Source organism: Silurus meridionalis, chromosome 2, assembly GCF_014805685.1.
Source record: "Silurus meridionalis isolate SWU-2019-XX chromosome 2, ASM1480568v1, whole genome shotgun sequence".
Taxonomy (NCBI): domain Eukaryota; kingdom Metazoa; phylum Chordata; class Actinopteri; order Siluriformes; family Siluridae; genus Silurus; species Silurus meridionalis.
The window spans coordinates 20,055,205-20,083,144 of NC_060885.1; the positions used below are offsets into that span (position 1 = coordinate 20,055,205).

At 38.4% G+C, this 27,940-nt stretch overlaps 1 protein-coding gene across 6 annotated transcripts in view; it reads right to left on the reverse strand.

The window, feature by feature from the left end:
• The window catches only part of march8 (membrane-associated ring finger (C3HC4) 8), a 70,508-nt gene that overhangs the window by 11,476 nt on the left and 31,092 nt on the right, over positions 1-27,940 (reverse strand). For 4 of the 6 annotated variants that reach the window (XM_046867667.1, XM_046867649.1, XM_046867657.1 and 1 more), the window contains exons 3-5: positions 7,000-7,050; positions 1,224-1,303; positions 122-904 (exon numbers count right to left, since the gene is read on the reverse strand). In XM_046867667.1, the coding sequence (XP_046723623.1) occupies positions 122-904; positions 1,224-1,303; positions 7,000-7,050 (914 nt within the window). Of the gene's footprint in view, positions 1-121; positions 905-1,223; positions 1,304-6,999; positions 7,051-16,981; positions 17,440-27,940 lie in introns of those variants that run through there. The other 2 variants (XM_046867676.1, XM_046867685.1) reach the window with 2 other exon arrangements.

Consider the following 27,940-nt stretch of genomic DNA (forward strand, 5'->3'; position numbering starts at 1 on the left):
AGGGGTTGTGGAGACTTTTGGAAAGGCAGGTGGGATGATGGGATTCTAGAGATGGAGCACTTTTCTAGAGAAAGGGTACATGAGTAATTGGGCTGAGTCGGAGAGGAGAAGCCTCACCAACCTGCAGCAATCCCCAGTCAGAGAGTACGGCGAGGGTGGACCTTTTTTCTCCATCAGTGGTGAGAAGCAGCCATCCAGATCACCGTCCTCCTCCAGGGAGCAGAGAGGAGCGTGATGCTGCTCAGATTTTAGCCTCCAACTACTAGACTCTTCCTCAAACACATCGTCATCACCCAGCTCCTCAGTACATACCCCATTTACCTCCAGCAAGGCACTGGATGGCTTTGCACAGGAGGGCGGTTCGCCCAGAGGCAGACTGCCTGTTGTAGAGGAGCGAGGGAATGGGAAGAAGAAGCGCAGCAGATTGGAGGTCTTCTGAATGTCAGCAGGGTGAGCACTCGTGTAGCCGTAGGTGGTGGAGAAGGAGGTGTGCTGAGAAGAGTAGAGTGGAGGCAGGCGAGTCAGCTTGACTACCAGAGTCTTGGCTTGGTGCCCACTTTCTACATCTCCCTTCATATCGGAGTGCAATACACCATCTGAGCGTGTGCGTTCAGCAAACTGCAGGCTGCACCGCCTGTCCATCTTCTGACCCACGTCATTCAGAGACTTGGAAAACTTGAGCGTGCTGGCGTGCGGTCTGAGGTTGACCGAGGGCTTTAACAGGGAGAGCCACTCAGCCCCAAACATGGATTTATTTTTGGGTTTGATGGGCGAGTCGAGACAGAGATTTGTCATAGTGATGCTCTGCGATGGCCAATGCTTATCATCGGAGTTGAGCAAAACCACAGCTGTCTGAGCAGGTTTCTTAGAGACCTGCCTGTGAGCTGGAGCGCTAGTGTTAGAACTGCACAGCAGGACATAAAAACAGACAAAAACACGGGACAGCAGCAGGGGCGAGAGACAAGCAGAAAGAATAATGAAATATAGACATGCAACATGCAGTACACAGCATGAGAACACTGAGCTTTAAAAATTGCACATAAAAAAACACAAAAAAGCAGTAGAAAAGTATGAGTCAAAATACCAGTTCTTAAATAAAAGCTTTAACCTCTGCTGGTTGCTAGCATTATAATTTTCATGACTAATGCAGAGAACTACCTGCTTTGCAGCGGCAGCAGCACATGAAGGAGCTCATTTTAAACATACAGACAAGCTGGTGGTACCTGCAGATGTCCTGGTTTGAAGGCGTGACTGAAGTTCGAGGGAAACCGATAGGGGTGTTCACAGAAGTCGGGCTCCCTGCCTTTAAGAGAACAAAAAAAGAAAAAACACACACATTCAGGTTTTAAATGATAAAAGTAGACACACTGTCAGCACTTTAAGTCATGTTGTAAAAACACCACCTGAATTAAGGAAATGAAAGTTTCACAATAGCTTACTACATCTAAATGCTGAACAGTTTTATTTTATATGCAATTTGCACCATTTTGATTCCGAATGACACCACAGAACTGTAGAAATTTTATTATCATAGATACACATGCCACAAGCCAGGTTTAATTTCTCTGTGTCCAAGACCAATTAGTTATTGATTCACAGTGTAGCACACCGAGAACTTATATTGCCCAGAGCCTGACAGTAATCAATATAGTGTGAAGTGCTGACCTTCATTTGAAAGGCATGGACACACACACACACACACATTAAAAAGGGCTTTTAAATAATAATATTCATATATACAATTATTTAGAGCAAGCATTTCAAATAATGCAATACTGATACTGCTAGTAAAGTCAAGAAGAATCGAACCTTGTCGTGCCCCAAGTTTTTCATTCTTACAAGAAAAAACAGAGGGTGAAAATTGCTACTGCATGTCGCAGGCATATTTACTGCTCTGTTATTCTGCGAGGATGCAGGGCTTTCATGTACTGCTGAACTCCACTGCCCCTGTACAAATCACTGTGTGTGGAAAAAAAGATGAAGTGTGTGTGCGCGTGTGTGTGTGTGGTGACTAAGCTCAAAATTTATATTGAATTATTCCGACTTCCTGCAGTTTCACAAGTCCCGCAGGAGGTAATCAGCACTCAGTGTGGGTATTTAAACATGATACAGGCTCTGGCATTTAACAGAACCCCACATGCATACACCCATACACACAAACACCTTACAGGAACAGTGTCTAAGACTCCAGGCAGGTATCAAAAAATAAACAGGACAGCACTGGACTATTTTGCTGAGAAACACCTGTCTAGCTTACACTAACACACAGTAAAAATGTCTTCTAATACTCCTACGCTGCATGCTCATGATTCAGATTCGAGTATCAGCTACAAATACAGCAAACAAGTCTCGATTTTAGAAAAGCTGCCTATACAGGACCTGCATGTACCATCCCAGATCAAACCAGACTGCTGAAATTTGTGGAACGACACAATCCATGTTGAGTAAACATTGTTATTCAAAAATATTACTGCAAAGTAGAGGTGTAATGGTAAACGAAATTCACGGTTCGGTTCAATTTCGGTGCATTAAGCCGGAAGAAATGCAGAACATACTTGCTTCTCGGTTTATTATTAAAGCAGTTTATTTTAGTTATACTTTAGTTATTATAGTTTATTAGTAACATTTGCAAGCATTAATAGTTTCCCTTTTTAATTCAAATTGTAAATAAAATTCCTGCTTGTTTAAATAATAGACAATTATATTTTATAATATAAAAAAATAGAATATATAAAAATAAAAAAAATAGAATAGAGTAAATCAAATTAACGTAATACACTTTATTATATGCATTCAATTTAGTAATTGATTTAATTGGCACAAATTGAATTGATTACATTAAATTGAATAAATGGAAACATCTAATTAAATAGTTAACATTTGTTAGATACCATTTGGGTAATCCTAATGTGTATATAAGTGTGTGTGTGTGTGTGTGTGTGTGTGTAACAAACGTCTTTATTCCTTCCATCCTTCATTCATTTACTCCCTCAATATGCTGAATTGTCAGTATTTTCTCCTTTTAAGAGAAAGAATTTTTAATTTTAAGCTGTACATAAAACGAAAATAAAAATTCATATTGCTAGACTGTGGTAAAAATGTGCGCAAAATAATTTTTTACAAGAGTTTTACAACGCATTATAAATCGTATTTCTGGTACAGAGTGAGTAGTCACTGTGACACTGCACTTACACTAGTTTCTTTTCTTTTCTTTTTTTTTTTACCCGTGACCTTGCTGTGTATCATTAATAATAAAAGTTTAAAAAAATAATAATAATTTACACTGCAGTTAAAGTGTGAGGTAGAGAATAAACAAACTTGTGGTAATACGTTCGTGAGGGAAGTCAAATTTTAACTATGTTACCGAAATGGAAAGCATTAACTTCAAAGCATAGGGAACACAAAAACAATGCACATAAAAAACAGAAAATAAAAAAGGACAGAGGTGTGTTAGTCACTATAATCTTTACACCTACTATTTGATTAAAATGTATTGATTATACTGGACAATTAAAAATTAATAGAGAGACTTCTCTGATCACTGAGCATATTTGTTTTAACATCATTGGACGTTCCATTCATATAGTTATTCGTTTTTTTGAAATCTTTTAAATAAAGGTTAAAGTTTTGTACTTTTTCCCTTGTATGGACCAGACAAATGTTCCCCCAAGGTCAAACTAGTCAGTCAGATGTTCATATCTAAGTACACAACAGGATATAAACCTAAGATATATGCTTTAAAAATCCATCACTATATGACCGAAGCCCGCACCCTGAGGAGAGTACATACTCATAAATCTAATCCCGCTACAGTAGTGAGCCGAAGTCTTTAGAACATTGCACTTAATGCTACATTTCTTAATGGTCATCGTTCTGTGTACAGTCATTCCCAGTCCCTCCTATTGGGTACTTGTCATTTCACATGGCCTGCAGACAAGCTAAAGTGCTCATCTAAGCACAATATTCCCATTTTGAGCAATCTGCCTCTCAAGGTTTTTTCTGCAAATTATCATCTCTCGCTCTCCTCGGAAGGTTAATGCTTATAAAACGATATTTTAGGCTTAAGGGGGCAATATAATAGCGCAAAATCTATTGACCCTAAAATGAGTTTCACTGCTATTTTATAGTGCTCTATACAGGGAAATAATAGGATGCCTGGAATCAGAATGATATGCTTTGTGTTCTGGTTATGACGTGCATAATATATATCACATCACAAACAAAAAAAGGCTCTTCACATCGAGGCCCCTAGGTTCTAAAACCACAAATATAATTCCCAGAAACAACTGAAGCAAACAAATACAAATAATAATGCTTGTCAACATTATTTACAAAATGATACCCTTCATTTGCCTTTCATATTTTACAAGCGTGGTGATATTTTGCATAGCATTGCTACCCAACAGCTCTTTGTATATAGAAGTGGATTTCCTCCAGGTTTTCACATTTTTTTCCACCTCACATTGGTAGTTTGGCTATGATAATTATCTGCTATTTATGAATGTGTATGCATGGTACCCTGTAATGAATTAAATTAATTACAATTTCGTTCTTTTCATATTTTTCCATATTTTAATTCAAAACAGATCCTCTTGAAATGCACAGAAATATGTGCATAAAACTTGCCTATTGTCTAGAGGCATCAACCTACAAGTGTTTGGGCACAGTTAGCTAAATGCAAATAATGCTGCCTGTCATCTGCTCATTCTGTTGACAGGCACATGGTTACAGGAATGTTAAAAATAAGTACACACAGATGTAACAAGCTAAAAAAAAGTCACTCAACAGGGTGTGAGACAGAAAGAGGGGGAGAGAGGAGACAGACAGACAGAAAGACAGACAGACAGACAGACAGAGATAGTAAGCGAAAGAGAGATGGATTCATAAATGGAAAATGATATAACATGTATGACACAGAGACACTTTTTAGAGAGAAAAGAGGTTTTTGCCACAATAGGCACAATGATCACACTCTGAACGTTTCTAACAGAACCCCACTGTGATAGTTGGACTGATAACCTGACTGTAAACAGCACAGAAAATGAGAGAAAGAAAATAGAGTGAAGGAGACACAGAGAGAGAGAGAGAGAGAGAGAGAGAGAGAGAGAGAGAGAGAGAGAGAGAGAGAGAGAGAGAATGAAAGAGACATAGAAGCCGAGAGACATTCTTAGCAGGAATACACATATGAGGTGTTATCAGTTAACATGCCCTCATGGACTGTGTGTATATACATGTGTGTGGATGTGCTGGATGGTATGCTTGCGGTTAACAGAACACAAATGTATAATGGGACATATTTTCTATTATTTATATTACAGCTGATAAAATGGCTCTAAAATGATGGTCCTTCCACAGAGATCTAATGCTGGCTGCATGTAAACCACCGCATACTGATTAATTCCGAAGCTAAATGAAGACGTTTAACCTGACTGTGTGAACAGCCGCAGTGTTAAATGGTGACAAAATTAGAACCACGGGTGATGTGGTGTCAGTCCTGCTTGTGTTTTTATCTTTAGCCGAAAGGCTCTAAAGGGCTCTCATCAGTGTTAGATGAGAGCAGTGGGGTCTCAAAAGCTGGATCACACAGCCTTTCTGCCAAACCACCAATTCACCACCTAGATGACATCTATTAACACATGGAGCTGGTTTATCGGCTAAGAGGTTAAGAGGCTCATAATGCCGAGTTAGTGCACTTGTGCACAGTTAAGAGAACAAAACCTGTGCCAAAGTGATAGCTTTTACCACGCCTGATCCCTGAAAAATCCCACTCCACTGAGCTTGATTCAGCCAAGACATGGCTGCCCTGCAGTGTGTATAAACACTGAAATAAGTGGGTATTTGTCTGTGTTTGTATAGGACAAATACAAAACTATAGCAAGTGTTTCCGAGCTATTTTAGCAAGAATGATTTCGTTCATTCGTTAATTTGTTAATGCGTTCATTAATTCATTCATTTATTCATTCATGCGTTCATTCATTCAAGGGTAAAAGTCAGAAGTGTCAATTATTTTGACTCATGTCTATGCCAATAAAAATAACTGAATAATGTAATAAATAATAATAATAGAGTGCCAATTCTTCCTTCAGCTGAAGCAATTGTTTACAGCTTCCAGCTATGCGCATACATAGCAGTCCGTCCTCCGGTTACACAGCGCCAGCTCTTTTGTTCTAATTGAATGACTAGTTTTATTTTTATGATTTTTTTTTTTTAATGGAAATAACATAAAACGACAGGGTTTAATAAAACTTTCTTGATATTTGTATTCCCTGAACAAAGCACCTCTAAGTGGCTCTGGATAAGAGCATCTGCGCAATGCAGTAAGTGTAAGTGCAGTAATTATTGGAAATATAGGAATTCAGTCAAGTACCGATTATATTAGTAAGTATTCTTATGCATAAATCGACATACTTTCAGATGCATGAAGAGAATACAAATGTTTTCTGAATTTATACGATTTTCATGAATACGAACAATTCTTGTATGAATGCACGTAGAAACATTCTGAGATTAATTCGGTTTGCATCCGACTTGATAAATAAGACCCATTGTTATTAAACTGACTAATTTTTTAGATTTAGATGATAAATTTGAGTCAGCAAAAATGAGGTTTGCTTTTACCATGGTTTATGTATAGCCTTCCCTATTTCTCTGCCTCTAAATTATACAAAATGTTCAGACCATCAATCTCCTGAGCCTGGTACAGTCTAAGTGTCTGAGTCGTGCTCACAGAATAGAAACGAGAGATAAGATTTTATACTGTGAGAATTTTAGATGCAGACCCCCTGGAAAGCACTAACGTTCACCTGTCCTCAATCTCTTTCTCTCTCTCTCACACACATACAGACACACACACAGACACACACACAGACACACACACAGACACACACAGACACACGCGTGCGCAAACAAACCAACAAATTCACACATACGCATACGCATACACACAATCATATAAACAAACACTGTGTAAGAAGGTAGGAGGAAAACAAATTTCCATACCTTTGAAATGTTGCTTGACCTGCTTGCAGAATGACCCAGTGGTTTCTCATTCTGTAAAGAAGAGAAGAAGAAGAACAGTGTTACCACAGAAACAATGCTCGTGCGTATCGCCAGCATTGGAAATGACAACCTTGTTGAATGTGTTCTAAATAAAGCAACCGTTTTGAAATATGATAAAGGTTCCTATTTTATCAAATCTTCCATGTCAGCGCTTTTGATTCCAATCACAATTGTCAGTTTGGATAAATTACAAGAGCATACAGTCAAAAAATGCATTTGTGGAACATTTAATTACCTTACTGACAGAGAAAATAACTTTTTTTAAAAATATGTCTGTATATTCTAAACCATCAATATTTGCTAACAGCTTTACATGACTACTATTTAAACCCATTGAATGGAGTCAAGTACGAGTTGAGAAGAAGAAAGATCTGTAAAGAGGATTTAGCTGGCAAAACAGCAGACGTTCTGAGGCCTGTTCTCAAATAAGTTTAGCTTCTTAAAAATGAATCCCCAAGAAAAGAACAGTCATTAAGCCAGAGCATCCATCAGCAACTAGCAAAAACCTTTAGAGCCTTCTGCATGTTTCTCCTGTCTTTCCTTTGAGGCATTCAGGAGTAATTTATAGAATTATGACCTTTTTCAGTTGAAAATCACACTGAAATTGTTCACCAGTAGTGCAAGAGACTATAACTGGCCTTTCACTCAGGGTAAGAAGGCCATTTCTCTGATTGGCATTTCTCTCCTGCATGTCAGTCAGATAGCGCTAACCAATTACAGGTGATCTGTTCTCTCATCCTTGTGACATCTAGCAGTTAGAGTCTCCTTCAAGTGTGTTCAGCCTCCGTGTGAGTTCACAGGAGTGGAAAGTGATTTAATTATTTATTTTAATATTCGATTTTTCCTCACACAAAAGACATCTAGCTAAATAGCAGGAATGATCATTGAGACAAAACAAGATATAACAAAGGCTGCTGCTTACAGACACTACAACTCTTTCGAAAGGGCTATTCCGGGAGGCTGGAACAATACAATTACCGTAATTTCCGGACTATAAAGCGCACCCATATATAAGCCTCACCCACTGAATTTTACAAATATTTTTATTTTTATCATAAATAAGCCGCAGGCTAATACACAATACACACTAATGTACTTTACACAGGCTTTAACGAAAGACACGTTACACACGGTGTAACGGGTGAAATATGTTGCGCTTCCTTTAGGAGCATAGCGGTATTTTGGGAATAGCCTGCCACTGCATTTTTCAGGTATTACTGCATGTGTTCAAGACGAGGATTATGTCCTTATTATTTTCTGATGCTCATTTCTAAGTTTCTTTGACTAACCCGTAACGCTGTTGCCAAGAAAAATAAAAAAGCACGAGTTTTGGAAACTTGTCTGTGCTTATATGATTTCTGTTGCAACTGGAGTTAGCGAGTTCTCCCATGACCCAGATTCAACGCGTTACAATGGCTTGTATCTAAACAGTAGACTACCAAGAAAGTCATTGTTCACTGTCTTCCTCCTTCCTTTCACAACTATTTCTCTCGGGAGTTTATCTTTTGGCATCATCGTGCGTTTAAAAAAAATTTTTTTTCTCCCGATGCCGTGCAGCTCAGAACACAGGTGAGGTGCGTTTTTTCGTTTCCGTTCGGAAATTTCATTGGTCTAATGTTATGGGGTTCAGCTTTTTGGCTTGAAGTTTGTGAAACCGAGAAAAACCCAGGAAAAATTCATAAATTAGCCGCAGGGTTCAAAACGTAAGAAAAAAGTAGCGGCTTATAGTCCGGAAAATACGGTAGATTTTATTTGCATTGTGCATTTACAAATACAAATCGGCACAAAACGAGTATATATCCACAACCGCATTGAGCAAGCAAGAGTCAGTACCGGTTAAAAATTCTAGCAAATGAAGAAAAAGGAAGAAGAACTGATAGTTGTGGATGAACATGAAAGACAATGATGAGTTGAATATCAGCAGGCAAAAGACCAAGAAACCAGTGGTACATTAGTGTGTTAATGAGATGGCAGACACGAGTAGAGAAAAATCAGATTTAAGCTAGCAGAGAGTTGAATTATCTTTACCTATAACCCTGGCTCATGTCCTGAAAAAAAAAGCCATACTACAAGGTCTTGAGGAAGAGTGCTGAACACATTCATATTTAGTAGCCAAAAAAAGCAAACTATTATATGTGTAATATTAGAATATCCAGAAAAAGTGTAACATTGTGTTGAGATGACATTAAAATCAACACAGGAACACAAAGGCTGTAATTTGTGATTGGTCTGTACACCCACATCCCATTGCAACTGAAATTGGAGTGCTCATTTGTAGCATGGGGCAATTATAACTAGGGATGCTAGATTTTGCTGTACCAGGTGTACTAATACACATAATGGGAAAATTTTAGTCATTATATTTTGGAAGCCAATGTGATGATGGTCTTTAACATACAACAAATTGTGTCTGGTGTGACAAATAAATGCAGCTATACACCTACTGACTGTTGCTTAGTGCTTATTAACCCATTCACTTTCCCTATCAATGGAAATATGGCGAAGTGGCTGTTGCAGTGTTTCTGGGATTTTTTTTAGTTCTTAATATCACTAAAGCATACCACACACAGGTCTCTAGCCATCAACAAAGCTATGGACTAATGACCAATGAAGGTTGAAGGACAATTAGCACATATTGTGTACAGAAACAAATGTGCTGTAGTACACAGTGTGTCGTGCACTCAATCTAGAGCACCCTAGTGTGTAATATATTATACACACCAGCAGGCAAGAGACTAAGCAGTGATCCGTTTTCTATAGTCAGTATAGCAAATAAGAAAGCGTGTATTTTTGAAAGCTAGACCTACGTTTAAAAGCAAGCATGAGCTTAAACACACACATACATACACACACACACACACACACACACACACACACACACACACACACACACGGACCAAAACTCCATGTCATGTGACTCCAATTTTTAATGCACATCTTTAACAGGCTACGCAGAACTTTCAACCTTACTTAAGACACACAGACAAATGAGGAATACACAACAGACAGACAGACACAATCACAGACTAATTCAGATAACCACACACACACACACACACACACACACACATAACCAGGCACACATGCACACCAGGACAGACACACACACAAACAGATAACCAGAGTTACACAGAGAGGTTCTTGCACATATACAAGATAAGCCATAATAGGGACACACACACACACACACACACACACACACACACACACACACACACACACACACACACACACACACACACAGCTTAACATCTCTGAGAAGAAAGAAGGCTCTTTTCCAGATGTAACCATCCTTTTCTTAAGACACAGTTACACAAATACACACACACACACACACACACACACACACACACACACACAAACATAGCAGGCTCTCTGACAAAAAAACTGTACAATTCAAGCCTACAGTTAAAGTTCATCTCAGCTGAGACCTCAGAGTCTTTTGCAGAACAGTGTGATGATTCTTGTGTGAATGTTGTGTTGATGTCCTTCAAAGGAACTGCACTAGTTAGAGGAATAGTGTTGCTGCGGGTGAAGTGAAGGAAATTCTGTGTATGGTGGTGCAGTGCAGCAAAAGAAGGACATGTTCTTTAACATTAATTACTCCATCAACTTACTCACAGCTCCTACCCATACACGTTGCCATGGAGATGGCAGTGATGGAGGACTGGGTGTTAAATCCCTGCTGGTCTCTGTTCGGTATGAAGGAGAATTTCATCCATGCTAGCCAGCAAAACCTGCAGCTTTCTTGCCCTCACACACATCATAATTCTTTTACAGTTTAATGACACAGTCTAACCTCATTTCTATAACTGCATTCATGTGTAAATGTGTTCAAGCGAGAGAGCGAGAGAGCGAGAGAGAGAGAGAGAGAGAGAAAGAAAGAGAGTGAGACAGACCAACAGATGGAATGCTGTTATCCTGCAAGCCTGCACATTTACAACTTTGATTTGTCTTTATGGCTCGTTCTTGATGGAACATTGTACTGATGCTAACACACACCATTTAAACCTCTTTACTACATTAGCAAACACTGCTTGAACGCTGCACAAACACGACTTTATGCCGCATCCAAAGACATTTTCAGATAGTTTGAAACGCAAACTGAGCTTATTAAGAGCGTCTACATTTTCCCCCAGCACTGAGAGTCAAGCGCACAGCGACGGCTTAATGATGCAGGGCAGCAAGTTTTCCTAAAACAAAAAACAACTTAACAGAAGTGGGAGCAGTCACATGCTTTTTGCATGTTTTTTTTTTGTTTTTGGTGTTTATTGGTTGTAAGATAAAAGAGAACTTTTTTCTCTAATTCCCTTTTATTTGGTCGTTTTGAAATGTTTGTAAGCCGGTGCGTAGCTGCGATTGGCTATCAGCTGGAATGCAGAAACTGGCTGCAGTGTGATAAGAGGAAGCAAGCATTAATGTTTGTTCACCACACCTCAACAATTCACTCTTTCGATTTAACACTTCCACAGAATCTTATAGCCATGGAGAATTTTTCTTTATTTGACTTTCCCTTCATCATGAATTTATCATCAGAAACTTCTTTATTCTTTTCAGGGCTGCATAGAATCTAAAGCCTATCTCGAAAATACCGCTAGACCATAATATACGCACACATTCCTTCACTGATTTATACCTATATGTAGGCATGTTTTTGACAGGTGAGAGGAAATGGGAAACCCATATGGTAAAAAGCAGAACAATCCCAGCTCAAAATTGAACCGTGGTCCTTAGAGAGAAGTTGCAATGCTAGCTGCTGCACCACCAAACCACCCTAGTTGGCCTGTAGAGTATTTGATAGTGGACTTAAGAAGGTTCTGCAACACATCCTCCTGCCAGTAAATTACTTTCTGGTATGCAGAAACTTATCTCTGAGTATATCTGAAATTCTGTGTCTAATGTTTGGGATTAAACCCATTACAAGACATTTAAAAAATATTAACTGCTCTAAACAGTCACTTCACAAGAACATGTGAGATGATGTTTAAAGGTAAAGAACATGTACACCATGCAGTTTCATTACAAAAAACATTGCCAAATAGTGGCAGGCAGACAACAACGAGCAGCTTTCAGATTGCCATAAGTGCACTGCCAGTACAATGAGGCAGCAAATGTATGCACAGTCCCCGAAGCTAATGAGCAAGGGATAATTAGAGAAAAGCAGAGGAAAGCAGAGGAGGGCAGTGGAGTGACGAGAGCACTGCACGCCAAACAAACGCTCCTCCTGCTCAAATTATAGAACCCCTAAGTAGCTTATGCTACAACACCCCACAAATAGGCAAAAGATGAAAGGTGATGTTATGGATGTTGTGCACAAAGAGAGTCTCACTAAATCAATAACCACATGTAGCAATCAAAAACCTCAGATTTATATTTATATTTCACTGTGACATTGGCAGGAACATCATCCAGTTTTGCAGCATTCCCTGAAAATCAGTGTTACAAAGTGTCACACCAATAAATAAGTAAGTGTGTATGTAACATGTATGCAGATGGGCCAGTTTTGGGTCACTTCCTCCTGCACTCATCTGTGAGTTTGTTTACAGACTTGGACAGTTGATTTATGTGGCCACTAAAGAAGCTCTTTTAGCTAAATTAGCAGGTTTTTATGTATGGCATATTTTGCTTGAGGCAAATCACTGGAATTTAAAAACATGTACAAGATGTAAGAAAGCAGTATAATCACCAATGAACATCCTGAACCCTGAATTCAAGGACACACAACAGAAAACATTAAAAGATATGTCTGAAACAGCTAGTCCTGTTTCCAAGTGTACTTGTCCCTCCTCCATGGTTCTCTCACTAGTATAATGTGGGCCTTCTTACAAAAAGGAGCCAACATCTTTAGTGACTGAATGACTGGACAGCTGGGGTTGTTAGCCGTGCATTGAATTAGTGGCAATTGTTAAGATCAGGTCTACACTTCCTCAACCTGCTGTTCCATGTCCTGCTGTCTCATCCTTTATTCATCTCTCTCTCTCGTGCTCAGTCTATTTCTGCCAGCAAGAAGTGCCAAATTCAGAGACATTACTGACTTAAGTGTTCTATAATAATAATAATAATAATAATAATAATAATAATAATAATAATATGCCGCTTTTCAAATCGAGCAAAAAGAAAAACAATTACAATTGTTCAGCATCACTGTGATGGTCAGGTAAGAATGTATGCCATCCCTTCCTCCCAGAGAATGCAGCCAATTTTACTACCTTGGCTCCTAGACATGAATGGCTGTGACATCGTCGGGCAAACACTTCTCTGTCACGCCACTTGAGAACCCGGTCCTTTCATCATCTTAAGGCCAAGGGAAACAACAGCAATTTTCCCTCATCACTGTTGGCACAAGAACATTCTCTGTATAATATTTTTGTATTTGCACTGTTCATATCTGGTGTCATAATGAAGACACTGAGACAAGATGGAAACATGTAATCCGCCAACTGAACACTATGTGAGATGCTCACAGGGTTGGATATTGCTCACATCATTGGCATTCGGGAAAATGACCCTACAGAACATGGCAACAACTCTCCTAACAATTGTTTAGAGAATACTTTATTGGTATGTAAATTTGATAAATACAAATAATTTTCAATTGAATGCGGTCAGTATTCGATGGACTCTCAGCTGATTCACTAAACCAATAATGTCTAAAATATATTACTAATCATATCAGGTCGCAGTAGCAGTGTTTGTTGTGTAGGGTAAAACTGGTTCGAATTGCTTTGGCAGCTTTGACTCTATAGCCTTTTAGTACTTCATGAATATTTCACCTAAACCCTACACTACACACACACACACACACACACACACACACACACACACACACACACACACACACACACACACACACACACATACATACATTCATACAATGTCCATGAGGCACCTGCCACTTCCAACCAGCAGGAGCCTTTGACAACTATCCACCCTCAAAACTGTTTCACAGCTATGCAGTTAGCGCGTAGGAGGTTTACAGAAAATCAGCTGTGCCTAGAGCTTGCCATCCTGATTACAGAATTATTTTTTTTCTTTCTATGGGAGATTATTTTCTCAACACTATTACTGTCTATTCATTAGCACACTTTAAACACTGGAATTATTCCAAACATATCAACCTAGTTAAGGTACAATCTGAGAAAGAGACTAAGATGTACCCGACCCCCAATATACAGTGCATTAATATTGCTTCGAGACATAATTTTTGTTTACATAAGACTGCGTGCATAAAACAGCACATGTCTACAGAAGTCCTGACTGCTGACTTCTCAAACAAAAAACATTCACGTCACATCAGCCCTGTGTATCAGTCAATTAAATTTAATGAATCTGATGTTTTCCTGTAATTAGTCTAATAGAATATTTCAGAGTCACATCTAATCACTATGACAGATCAATCAAAGCCTAAGCAAACACATAATCGTACATTAGACAACCTGTCACACTAGTCCTTTATATAACAATATGTTTTTTATAGAAAGTTTCATTGAAAGGCTCATCATAAAAGCTTTCCAGATGCTCATTATTTGACCACTCATCTCTGAAAACATAGCTCGAGTGGGAGGAAAAAACACTTTATTTCAGGGCATTTACAGTTAGAAAGATCCTGCCTCAGAAGCGTCTACAGGACGGCATACTTTTATACTCCTAAAGCAAACTATCACTGTGAACACCTACACAAATATTATAGACCATACGAACACACTTCCTGAGCAGAGGTAATGTGATCACGGAGAGCTGTGGGAAAAAGCTCAAGCAAAAACAGAAGCCACTTTGGAAAATACAAACAGGTACTAAAAAAATGTACATACATTTCACAGGAAACCTGCCTGTTTGTTTCATCCTGTTCAACATTCAAATCTCACATTTCCTCAATTTTTTAAGCTTGCAGTAGCAGCCCACAAGCCATGGAAAATTCGAACTTTAAAAGTAATGTCAGCATCATGATTAGCATTATTGGCATAGCAACTATTACTTAACTAACTGCAGTTAACTAACAGGCTTGCTAATGACACCAGAGCTGAGAAAAACACAGATGTGGGGAAAACTTTGAATATGTCTTATTCTTATAAATACAGACCCTTGGTCAGAGAAATGTGTGTGAGAACAGGAAGCAGTAGAGAGCAACAGACTCCTCCTGTCCTGCAGAGTAAAACCCTAATCAACCTCTGAGGATCAGACTAGTGTAACACGAGACTTGTGAGTCTTAGCTGTGGGGAATTCCATTTGACTGTATAAACAGCCAACATTAACGTCCATATATGTGCATCTGTGTCTTTAGAGGACATAGACAGGGGGACATGAAAAAACGACTAAAGTAATGACTAAAATAATGTCTGAATTAATAAGGTGTTTTTCAAGCCGCTTAGGAAAGTGATGCGTTCAATTCCCTAACCTGACACCGCAAGTAATTCCACCCCTAAAGCAAATCTAAAGTGTAGAACCATTGGTGCAGTTACTTCGTTTATAACAAGTTGATCCCAATCCTCTCCTTACTGACTTGGGCCTATGAATCCTAATCAGAGTGTTCACACAGGGAGCTTTGTACTCCTTGCTCAGAGGCAGTCCATCGCCTTTTATAGAGAACAGAGGAAGGAGTTGTACTGTATTTGTGTTCTTATCAATCATTAAAATACACTGATAAAGATTCAAGGGCACTACATTGGTCACGTCAACGACGTTGAGACATCAAGTCAATAAATTCTAATTTAAATAGGAAAATGACCAATACATGACATTACATTGATGTTAGACCTATCAGCAAGTACAGAGCTGACTCTAATGACAGATTATTTAATCTTGTATTCACTTGAAATGTGTTTATATGTGACAGTGTGGTTCATTTTATTCAAACAGGGAGGTAACAGTGCTCACAGTCACTTGTCTAACACACAAAAAAAATCTGACTGAGCTCGGAGCAAAAAAAGATGGACACCTCAGCGAGAGACAGCTGGACATGCTCCTCATCCAGTCTGCCTCTCCCTAACATGCTGGATAAACTGCCTCTAGTCATGTCACACTAATCTCAGTCCTCCCCTCCCCCCACTACCGGGTTTTCACACAAAGCCTCAAAATCAACGCAGCTAATCGCTAAAGATCCAGATAAAAAAAAAAACCCAGATCAGGCTGACACTGAGAATCTGCATCTCTATTCCAGAGGAAACAATCAGTAGAACCGTGTAGCAGAAGTAAAGTGAACAGCAAGCTAATGGCTAATGCCAGCTCAGCCTCGCTCTGAAGAGTGTATTATTCTGTTGTATCCGAAAAGCTGTTAATCAGTCATAATGGTAGTTAATGGCACTGAGGAAAAAAGTCCACTCAACTGGGGCTTTACACACACAAGCACACAAACCAGAAGCAGACATGAGCGCTGAACCGATCACAAACCAGTGACTTCACAGAAGCTCTCACATGCAAAACGAGCCTTAAATGATTTCCACCTCAGACTAATCCAGCAAGAGAAAAAAATATATAAATTGTTAGATCACAAACAACAGCAGTGGTTAACCTCCTGAAAAAGACCTATACAATACAAGATGTTCACACATCACACACTCTGGGATAACACATGACTAAAGTAAATAAAGGAAGGAAATGAGGCCACAGAACTCATTTATATAAATGTAGGTACAACTGAGATGTACAGACACACACACACACACACACACACACACACACACACACACACACAAACAAGAGAAAGGGCAGCAATCCTTTATCGAGTCTCACAGCTAGAAGAATGAGAGAATGCACAGACACATAAGCAGCTCATCCTCCTCCAGCAGGCCTTGCCATAACAACAGAGGCAGCATTGAAGGCTGCATCCTCTGTGCATGAGTGTTCCCACACAACACACTCATCTTCAACAGGACCAACAGTAAAACAAACCAGCACGATCACACAAATTCGAACGTGTATTTACCTGAAGCTTCATTTTCCAACAGGAATGCATCGGTGAATCCTTTGTAAGGGAGGCTGTTACCTCCCTCTCCTTCGCCTTCTCGTAAGCAAACACACAAACAAAGCCTTGTTGGAAAGGTTACATGTCCCCTGTGTAAATCCAGTGGGGGATGAGGTGTTGCTGAAAGCAGAAGTAGCACAGCAGTGGTGCAGTAGCAGGACAAACACAGGCCCCACTCGACAGCACACGTACACAGGCACACATCCAGCTACAGTAGCAAGCTGCCCTACATTCACCTTTCCCTTGTACACTCACAGATACACGCGTTCCCTCGGCCAATACTTGTCCAGGCTTGCTCTAAGCTCTCAAAAACCCACCCACAAAACCGCTTCCTCCAGCTGACTCCAATCAGCAGGGATGATCTGATAAATTATTCATGAAGAGGCAGAGCTGTGGCTGTGTTTTGAGCTTCAGCCCTTGTGCTTAAATCCCGCCTCTCCCTGCACACACTGTTTGATGGTGAGCTCGGAAAAAATAAAGGCCCTCTCTCTCCTTCAAGATCTCAATCCACATGACAGAGTCCTTAAATGCTGCTAAAGACTTCCAGAAAAAGATGGTCACGTCTTGTTTTGACACAGACGAGCTAAACAGAAGGGCAAATCGCACAAAGAAAGAAAGGAAGGACTCACAAAGATAGATAGAAGAGAGGGAGGGGGTAGGAAGAAGTGCTTTTGGGAGCACATAAGGCAAAATCTAATTTGTTAGAGAAATTACCATGGCTAAATCTAAGCCTACTCTACTCTAGCCTGAATTTATGTAGCATTAATCGAACCATGGGGCTCATCTGCTTCACAAAGAACACACACAACACTTTTCCACTGCAGCTCAGGCCCTTTACAGCATGACCAATTCAACCAGAATTTATTTCAACAATGATATAGCCTTGAGACACGAATGAGATAAAACAGTCTGTAAAAATACATATACAGCAGTGACAGGCTGCAGCGCTAATGCTATTTAAAGTGTGTCTTAATTCGACGATATTTACACAACCGAGAACACTATTAAAATAACACAATGAAGCATTTGCCATATGAGAAAAAAGATTCCCGATGTTTCTGCTTCATTTGTTTTATTAATTAATGGCATATACCATGTATTTAGCCACTAATAATGTCTAAATGTTACTAAAATTAGATAAACAACAAGAAAACAAACAACAGCTGATCTCAAATCTTTGCTATACATACAGATCAAATGCTGCTTTTTCCATTTCAGTCTCCGATCATATATCAGTACCAGTAGCTCATATAACACACAACACTGAACTCTCTCCAATTCTTTCTCTCACACACGCACACGCACACGCACACACGCGCACACACACACACACACACGTTTAATACTTAAACATAACTACTTTAAACCAATGCTGGTATATGCTCCTGGCAAATTTAGTAATCTGATACCGAAGACAAAGTACCTGAATAAGCACATCGAACATTAATGCGTTTACTACATCAAAACACCTACACAGGTGACTAGATCTTTTTGTGAAACCATAGCTAGCCGCCTATGCAGCTCCCCAAGTAAGGCTAAGGTTAGAACGAGAGCTACTCCTACACTCTTATAGCAGATAGCTTTATCATCTCAGGAAAATATTTCTTCTGTTTAGAGACAAATTTTGTGACAAAAAACCCTCCCAGAAACGAATTTCTAAGCATGTTAAAATATCCACGACACATAACATTTTGTCATCAAATTTCAATAATGTGTAAAATCAAACTCAGCACATTCATTGATAGATTTTAGAATACAAATCAATAAATGATGTTTGGCATAAAAATGTATAGGATTCATTATAGCTGAAATAATTCCTCAAACAAAATAACTGCTAAAATGTCTAATCATTGTAGACAGAGCTTTTGAATGCTGTAGTCTGTAAAAAAGTACTTCTGCTTTATACACTTCCTCATCATGAGACCTAAATCAAACTGAAACGCAAAAAGATGTGTGTGATACAGAGTAGCAGCAGGCACAAGTTTCTTTACTTGTATGCTGCTATTCAGGAAAGCAGCAGGGTGACATAGTGTCAAAACACCACGGACCCTAGTAGGTGGATTGGTTACACTAAATTGCCACTACATGTAAATGTATTTGTCAGGTTGCATGTGCATGGTGCAATACATTCTACTTTACATAATATTTGAGGTGTATGCCTGTATTTTATGACCAGGGTAAAGACGTTACTTTAGATGATGAATGAGCAAATGCTTAATAAGAACAACAGGTTAAGTCACTTATAAATATGAATAAACACTCCATGCCCATTTCACACTTTCTGGACTGAAAATTGGTTGCTATTACACAGTATGGACTTTGGTCAGTCAAAAGGAGTGCACATGATCCCAAATGGCAACTGTTCCCTGTGCTCAAAAACAAAAAGTGAAAATAGTTTCTGCAAACTTGTACATATCCATTATGATTATTTTCAAGAGTGTGTAATTAATTGTAATACATATTACTATATTATATGGAATAATAGAGCCTTGTGTAGTAATAACAATCCGATTTAATTAAATCATAGACAAAACATAAGTGACTGGTGAAAAAATATGATATAAATTTGACTAATAGTTTAATCATCAAAGAGTGACATTTTGGATCATTTATGTTGTGCTACCTGGGTTTTCAGACACCTTCAATGGAATAGATTATCTACAATAGATTCGCCAAGAGTTATTTTCCCATCGAAAAGGAGAGAGAGAGAGAGAGAGAGAGAGAGAGAGAGAGAGAGAGAGAGAGAGCACGAGCAAGAGGAATATAGGTAAGAAAACCAAAGAGGTCTGATGTCTGCTAAAGAAGACATCAGATAACCTCCCGGGCATGAAATTGCAATGTAATAGTCCTTTTCTGCTCTTATTCAAAATAAAATCATACATACTAATGGGAGCCAGAGGCCCTGTCTCCTGTAGGGAACTCTCTTCATCAGGTGTGTGCTGGAGATAGATAACTGTTGGGGTGCATACCAAATCAATCAGCTTCAAACCACATTCTTTTGCACTCTGCTTAATATTTTTCATCAGTAGAGGTGAAAGGGGGACTCATGCGCACCAGTCTACAAATATAGCACCTTTTACAAAATATACTTCCAGAGTACGCAAACTCATTAATATTCATTAATATTACCACTGATCTATATTTCAGAAATGCCACTCAAGCCAGGTATGAACTCAAAACTATGCTTTAAGAAGACGATTGAAAGCACCTAAGTGAAATGGCGCACAACAAAAACACAACAGGTTTGTTCCCTTATATAAGCCCAAGACCTGTCAAACCAGTGGGTGACATTTTAAAACAAATTAACCATGCATTTAAAAAAATTATTTTTAGTACAGCTGCTGGATATAATAAAAATTATAAGGAAGGGGAATTTTGAAGACTGCTGCTTTTAAAATTCAGAGTGAATTAAATGCAATTAAGTGTCCTAATTCACAAAACAGTGCATAAAATAAAGTCTTAAGGTTTCTACTCTTAATGTTTAAGCAGCAGGACTTCTCACTGAATGAACAATAGGAATGGAAATAATATTTCTAGCTGTTTCTGGATTGACCTCCCATCATTCTATATTAGATTGTTGGTAACGTTGCAGATATGTCTCATACGAGTGCAAAAAAAAAAAAAAAAAGGATAACTAAAGATAACGAGAGGTAAATTTAAAGACATCTCTTGTAGGATAAGTAGTTGAATAAGTATTAATAGCAATAATAAGCAGCATAGCATCCACTACTAGCTATCAGTTTAAAAGTCTGGAAGAAAAGTTGTAGGCAGCTGCTCTAATGTAAGCTGTAAGGCGTTTTTAAAAAGCTGGTAATGCTCCCAAATTAGTTTTAGGATAACCATATTCTCGGCGCTGCTGGTATACTGTGACTAAGCATTCCTGTCATTCGCCAAGCGAGGGAACTGCCGAGAACTTCGAATGTCCGAGGCTCCCAACATCCTCAAAAAAAGTGGCTCTTCAGCAGAAAACAAGAGAACAGGCTAACAAATACTAAAATGAGTAGCAATTATCTAATAGAAATACTACTTAAGTTAGTTTGTGGTACTCCATAATAATTTTAGAACAATTAAAAGTTGATCCTGAAGATATTTTTCTGATTTACTTCATTGTACCCAAGCAGCAATACAAAATTTAAACATGCCAAGCAATAAGCAACCTGTACAGATGATAACATGATTATATGACAGATATTGTAGAAATCTTAACAAAAAAAAAGTATTCAGCTGCTAAATTAGCAGATAATGATATGAGCACAAAAGGCTACACGCAAATACAGAACGATGTGAGGTTCATGTTGCATTCAAATGGCTGTAACAAAAAAACTGCATGTAAACAACAGAAGGCCATGTTGCTATAGTAACTGTTACATAACAGAATGCCAGTACATAGTGCCAGTTTAGTTGATACAGTTCACTTGACATTAGCATCATATTACATAATGTTTCATGGAAGCGGCTTGATATTTTCGTGACGTTAAGGTCAAAGCTGTAAAATAGATGAAATTGTAGCGCAGCGTAGTTTCGCAGTTCCCTGCTTAATCTTGGCTCGTTCAGATGAATGTATGTCGACGTGTAAGTGATAGCTGCTGATTTTTGACTCCGTTTCAACTACACGTTTTAAGGGTCTTGTGTCAGGATCATTCGTCAAATTATTTTTTCTTTTCCTAATTTAAATATGTTACTGACACTCAAAGATAGTAGATAGATCATTTAATGCTTTAAAAAAAAGCCCATTAATTTACTGCAGCTGCACCATGGATACAATCACAACATATCATAAACCAATCCCTGCTTTTTCACATTTACTATTTCGTGGGTCAATATGTTATAAACCCATAATTTCGAACTGTATGGAAAAGACAAGGTAAAAATGGCTCCACTGAGTTATTGAAGAAATTGTTGTGACGGTGTTTAATTGGTGCTAACGTAGTCATTCAAAGTATAAACATATCTTGATGAGAGGGTGAGCCGAGTAGGACATTTATAAACATTCCTGTAACAACTCGTTCAACTAAACAAAATAGGATTTTTAAAGTAAATTTATCCTGAAACAATGAAGGAAAATGTATAAATCAAGAAGGAAATGTGCAGACTGATAAATGGCACAAACACTGAAAGTTAAAGACAAATGAGAATGTTTTGTTCTACTCTAAAACATTTGACTATAAAAGTGAAATATGAAAGTGTTTTGAACATATTGACTCATCAGTCAGAAATGCTGCACATGATCAGACATGTCCTTTGTGGGTTTTTTCTTTTTTCTATATAAACATTTTTTCCAGGACATTTAAGGGGAAAAAGGGAGCCAGGCGATAACCGATAACTTCCACAAAATGTCCTGCACCATTAAATGTAACTGGATAAAAAGCATGATGTGCCATTTATTCATAGAATTAAAAAAAATTTGATTGCTATAAGAAAAGTTCAAAGCACTTTGTTACGTGCTGTTATGGTAATATAATCAATACAGTATTGCACCAGGCTGTCTTGGCTTACCCTCCCTTTAACAGCATGTCCTGACATGTTTTATTCCTTACTTACTGCAGCAGGGTTTGCTCTGATCTGGCCTGTAGCAAAAGTGTGTCCTTACAGCAGATGCCTTCCGCACTGTGAACCCGTACAGAACGACAGGAATAGAATCATAGCTTTACAGTTTTTTAAATAAGTATACGATCACACCTTGGGTAGTCATTATTTTACTACTATTGACTATTTTTCGACATTCTACCCATTTTATCTCTGAGCCAAAACGCAGACGGCTGCAATTTGATCCTCTTTTTATGAAGAAATGAAGAGGATTAAAGTGAAAAATTAAGTGTTTAAACATCATTCCTTGGAGCTATGATTTCACACAACTCCAATAATTCATTCACAGCAGAAAATGGGGGAAAAACCAACTGAAAAGCAAGGAGTCTTTTGTGTATTACTGATACAAGAATATCTTCTAGGTTGACATTTAGGAGAGTCTGTACTCCCTCATCTCGCTTAAGATAGGACAGGAATACAATTAACGCTGCTATTGACAGAAGCTTATAAAAAATAAAACAACAAACAACAACAAAAAAAGCAGGACATTTATCTAACCCAGTTCTGCTGGAAGATTAACAGCTCAGACAATAACATTAACAATAACCCAGACACAGAACGTGAACTAGATTCGAAATTGAAACTCAAGAGACAGAGGACGCAGATGTACAGAACCATCTCTGTGCAGCTAATCTGTCTCTGGTTGTGGTCTGGAACACAGCAGGATGAAGACTCTAATTGAGAGAATTCCTAAGGACCAATACGGGGGAAAAAACTGTGCACGAGATATGTTGCGATTACATGCGACATCGCTTGACATTTGAGTTCTGACTGTAATGCAAAAGCGCAGATGTGAAAATAGCACTAGAGGCACGGTGCACCACCGAGCTGTGTGGGAGGTGTTGGATTGTGAGGCATGCCTTCAGTGAACACCACCACCTCGTTTATGGCACTGTATGGCAGGTCATCACACATGTCATTACCTCAGCTAGCAATCAGTCATTTACAATGAAGACCCCAGCAGCGTCTCCCACGCTGCTCCACAGAAATGCAAAAATGTTGAGCCTGTAAAACATGCAAGGCTGCTAAACCCTCCCTCATCCAAAGGTTAATCATGTTCTACACAGGTTTTTGAGAGTCTCTCTCCATGACAGTCATCGGAATGCCAGCTCGAGCAGTTGTCAGCTCCATGAGCAGGATTCCAAACTACAGCTGGGTTATAGCTAAAAATAATTAAAGCCATATCCTTTTGTGGGAGGAAGAACAAATAGTCATCCCCAGAAAAGAAAACAGCAGAGGAGAAGAAGAACAAGCAAACAAGGAAGTACATGGCGAAATGATTTTTTGCTTTATTCTGTTTTAGTCAGCAAGTTTCCAATGAAAGCAACTCAGTTTGCTGTACAATGATTTAATTTGACATTTTTTATGTTATAAATAAATGGCACTTACATGATGATTTACATGATGATTTCAAAATGTAGCTCGTCTTATTTTTTTTTCTGTTTCATATGTGATCACTTAGTGCGAAATTGAATTTCACTGCTTGCTGAATTTGCCGATTTATTTTTTAGTCTGTAAAAATCTATATACATTCATAATTAAGTTTTCAGAATCAGATGCTAGTTTTCTATTTGTTGGATTAATAAAATGTAAATAAAATGTAAACCTATGGTTAATATGAACCTAATTCACATGTAGTTTTCAGTTTCTTAAATCAATGATCTTCATTGGTCAGGGATTAGTGCCACATTTGGTTAACAGTTCAGTTCAAAGCTTATTTTACATTAAATATCTTCTATCGCTTCAGCTTATTAAAATGAAGTCAAATGGTCACAAGACCTTTTCACTCAATTAAGCACATAAAAGTGAAAATAGTCATTTTCTTCCAACATCCAACTGTCTTCATAATAGGCTCTTACAAGGATAGTCATACACAAAGTATTTGTGGGAAATGTGAGGACAGTGGGATCCCACAGGGTGACAACAGGACAGTCAAACCTCAGTAATTATTAGCCACAACTCTGCACAATTTAGTCTTCAGCCTCATTTCACACACCTGATTCAGCTCATGAGCTGAATTAGATGTGGAAGAAGAGGGAAAACACAAATCACTATAGGGATGTGGCCTTACAGCACCACAGTGCAACACTCCTGACCTACAGGAGGATAGCTGAGTACTTCATCAGTGTGCTGGACAGCATCATGCTGTTAGCCATTTTCTCAGTGGCAAACCTTTCGAACAATATTGCACTCAATACTCTAAACCTGGACACGAGTAAACCTTGATAAGCTTACACCAGAGTGCTGAGTGCTAATTGCACAGCCTTGCCTCTAACAACAACAGGGATCTGGTGCTTTAGCTGTAACCAAGTTTGAATAAATAAATCAGTATGGTTAGAAGATGCTTAATTACTTGTATGTGATGAGTTGCCATTGTAACTCCAGCATTACATTTTTGGCATACACTTTTCCATCATTCCCACCTTATTCCATCCAATGGCATCAGCAGGAGTCACGAGTCATAAGAGCCATAACTCACTGATTCCTGCTCTCTCTAAACTTTTGTTAATTAAACAGATAAGTTGTTGTTAAGCGCATTAACTTCAGCAACAGCACTCAGTTCATTAAAGCTGTATGCTTTTAAAGGTATGAGATGATTTTAAATCATGGCTTGATTAACAGGACAACTACATGATACAAAAAAACATCTGGAGTTGTGTTTTCCTCAATGGGGACAAGGCCACATTCATGGACTGTTAATTAACCAGGTTAGTGTTTGGTGTGTGTGTGTGTGTGATAGAGAGATTTTTTTATTTTGAAAAATCTCTTTTTTTTTCAAGGCATTAGAACATCTCAAATGAAGCAGGCTTCATCTGTCTCAGGCTATATTTAACACTTGCTCACACCATACTATTTGCACATTTGATGTCAACTGCTGAGAAAAAGTGAAGCAGCCTGGCATTAGTGACGATGCAGGCATGCCACTAATGAGTGCAGGGCAAACACACCTGGACCAGGCTCAACTCCCAGACCTCTGAGGCTGCCACCAGCACCCAAAAATTAGCAGTGCGGTAATGAAAATGTCATTTCTCGTTTACGCTGCCTGAAATATATCATTTGCAGCACACCACAGAAATTAGCATTTTAAGGCCATTCGTTTTAAAGCTCGCTACTGAACAGCAAATGCATTCATTAGCATTTTGAATGTTACAACCAGAAAGTTTATAATGTCATTCTAAACTAAAGAGATATATAATGAGATAAAAGATATACTTTATATATTTCCTCTAACATGGTTTTTACAGATTATACAGATACTACACAGTATTAGCATTTAGCATTAGATTTGTGGTACCTGCGGTATCTATCTTTCCTGTTGAATTAAGCTAAGCATTGGAGTTCAATTTTACAGAAAAACTTCCTCATATAAACTCTAGATGATTTTAGGATGGGAAGCAAGTCTGGCCTCGAGATTAGAGTTAGAAATGAGTATTTATAAGCCACTGTCCATAAGTCCACTGGCTGTCTTATTTCCCAAGGCAGTAACTATGACGGCTTACTTACTCTAAAGGGCGGACATTGTAATAGATATAAGGTTTTAGTGACAACGCCTAGATGTGCAGATTTTTAAGGGAATATGTGGACGACAGGAGATTAAGTGGCTATACCACATTTCGAATGCAATACTTTAACATGTTATGGACAGCAATATGAATCAGCCTATTACTGTCCTGTTGATTACTGACTGCTAACGAGTTTTCTGTTTAACTTTAGAGACGGTGTTCAACAATGCATGTTCGTATACTGTACATACAAAAACAATAAAAAGCCCTAGCAGGAGTTTGACACTTCTAGCTTTTTTCAGTTATGGCTGCAACAAAGCCAGTGACGCATCATTATTAGGGCTGAGACACACCGAGCTGACGTCAAAGAGCTAGCGGCAAGCAAGGACTGACTGAGGATTACCTCCTACTCCCTCACGTTTTGAGATTGCATTGAAAGGCACTTTAAAGAGAAACAGCTGATATGCACATACGGTCTGCACCAGAGCAAAAGAAAATAACTCATCATGCCAAGCATGATGTGGAAATTGGTATTCGTAGTAATTTGCAATAGTGTTGGTGGTCGTATTTGTAGCCAAGGGTGACACAGCCAAGGGTGACACAGTACTGCAGTGGGGATGGCAGATAACCACAGTAGAAAATGATGAACCTAAACCTGATATGATGCAACAACAAATGGTTTAGTAGCTTTCAAATGATGTATAACTATGTTAAGAAAGTGGGGTACGCCTACTGATAATTTGCAAATGATGATGGCAATGAAAAAAACAAACAAATTTTAAGAAACAGATTTACAAACGAATCACTCTTCTGTCTATGCTGGCACACCAGCTTAAAAAATAAACTTCTTTTTTTTTTTTTAATTGTCTGTCCTTTTTTTGATAATAATGTAAATTTACTCGATCATAATCTAGTTATAATCAATCATAATTAATAATCATCGTATGATTCCTGCTTTTATTCATTACAATCATTGCCATTTAAATGGCCAAAATGTGTTGATCGTTACACCTCTACTGCCAAATGTGTCATTTGCTTGTTCTGCTTGCTTTGTTGTTTTGTTTTTTTTAGATATGCTTCGCTGAACAAGCGATCACAGATCCCCCTTTCTCTCTCAGCCGCTAGCATCTGATTCATCAAGCGTAATGGCTGCTGACATGCGTTCACAAGACACAAAGACTCAGCAAACAGCTACGGATGTTAGCAGCCATCAGTGCTCATTCTTAGGTGCTTAGCTGAACAATTTCATTTGTCTGATCAGCCACTTGGTTCAACGTCTATTAGCTGCAACAAAACTACTCATGAAAAGGCCTATTGGTATTTCTTTTCACCAATGATATCCTCTGAATGTTAACGAAGTGTTCCAAATTGGTGAGTTATCTAAAGCGGATGAATTGCTAAAATTTAGGATAAAATTTTTTTTAAAAAGCAAACAATAGTTATTACAAAGTAATTGCACCTTTTTGCAGGCTGAAATTCATTTCAATATTGTTTAATGTGTCTGTCAGTACAAAACACCAAAAAGTATAAAAAATAAAATAAATTTCAATAATTTCTCGTTAACGTGCAACATTGTTTGCATAACAAAACAGCACTAAATTGTGATGTAGGCTCCTGCCTCAATACAGGCAATAAAGTATACACCTAGAACCACTGATACTAATCCTGTGACCAACAGAAAAAGTACAGCTCTTGTTAATCTTACCTTCAGTACTTTGTGGAATGGGCAACAATACCAAGCCTACTGTGAAAAAAATAAATGATCGTGCTTGTAAAAAGAGTATTCTGTTCAATGGGTCAGCTTTCTTTATATAGCTGAACGCTGAATGAG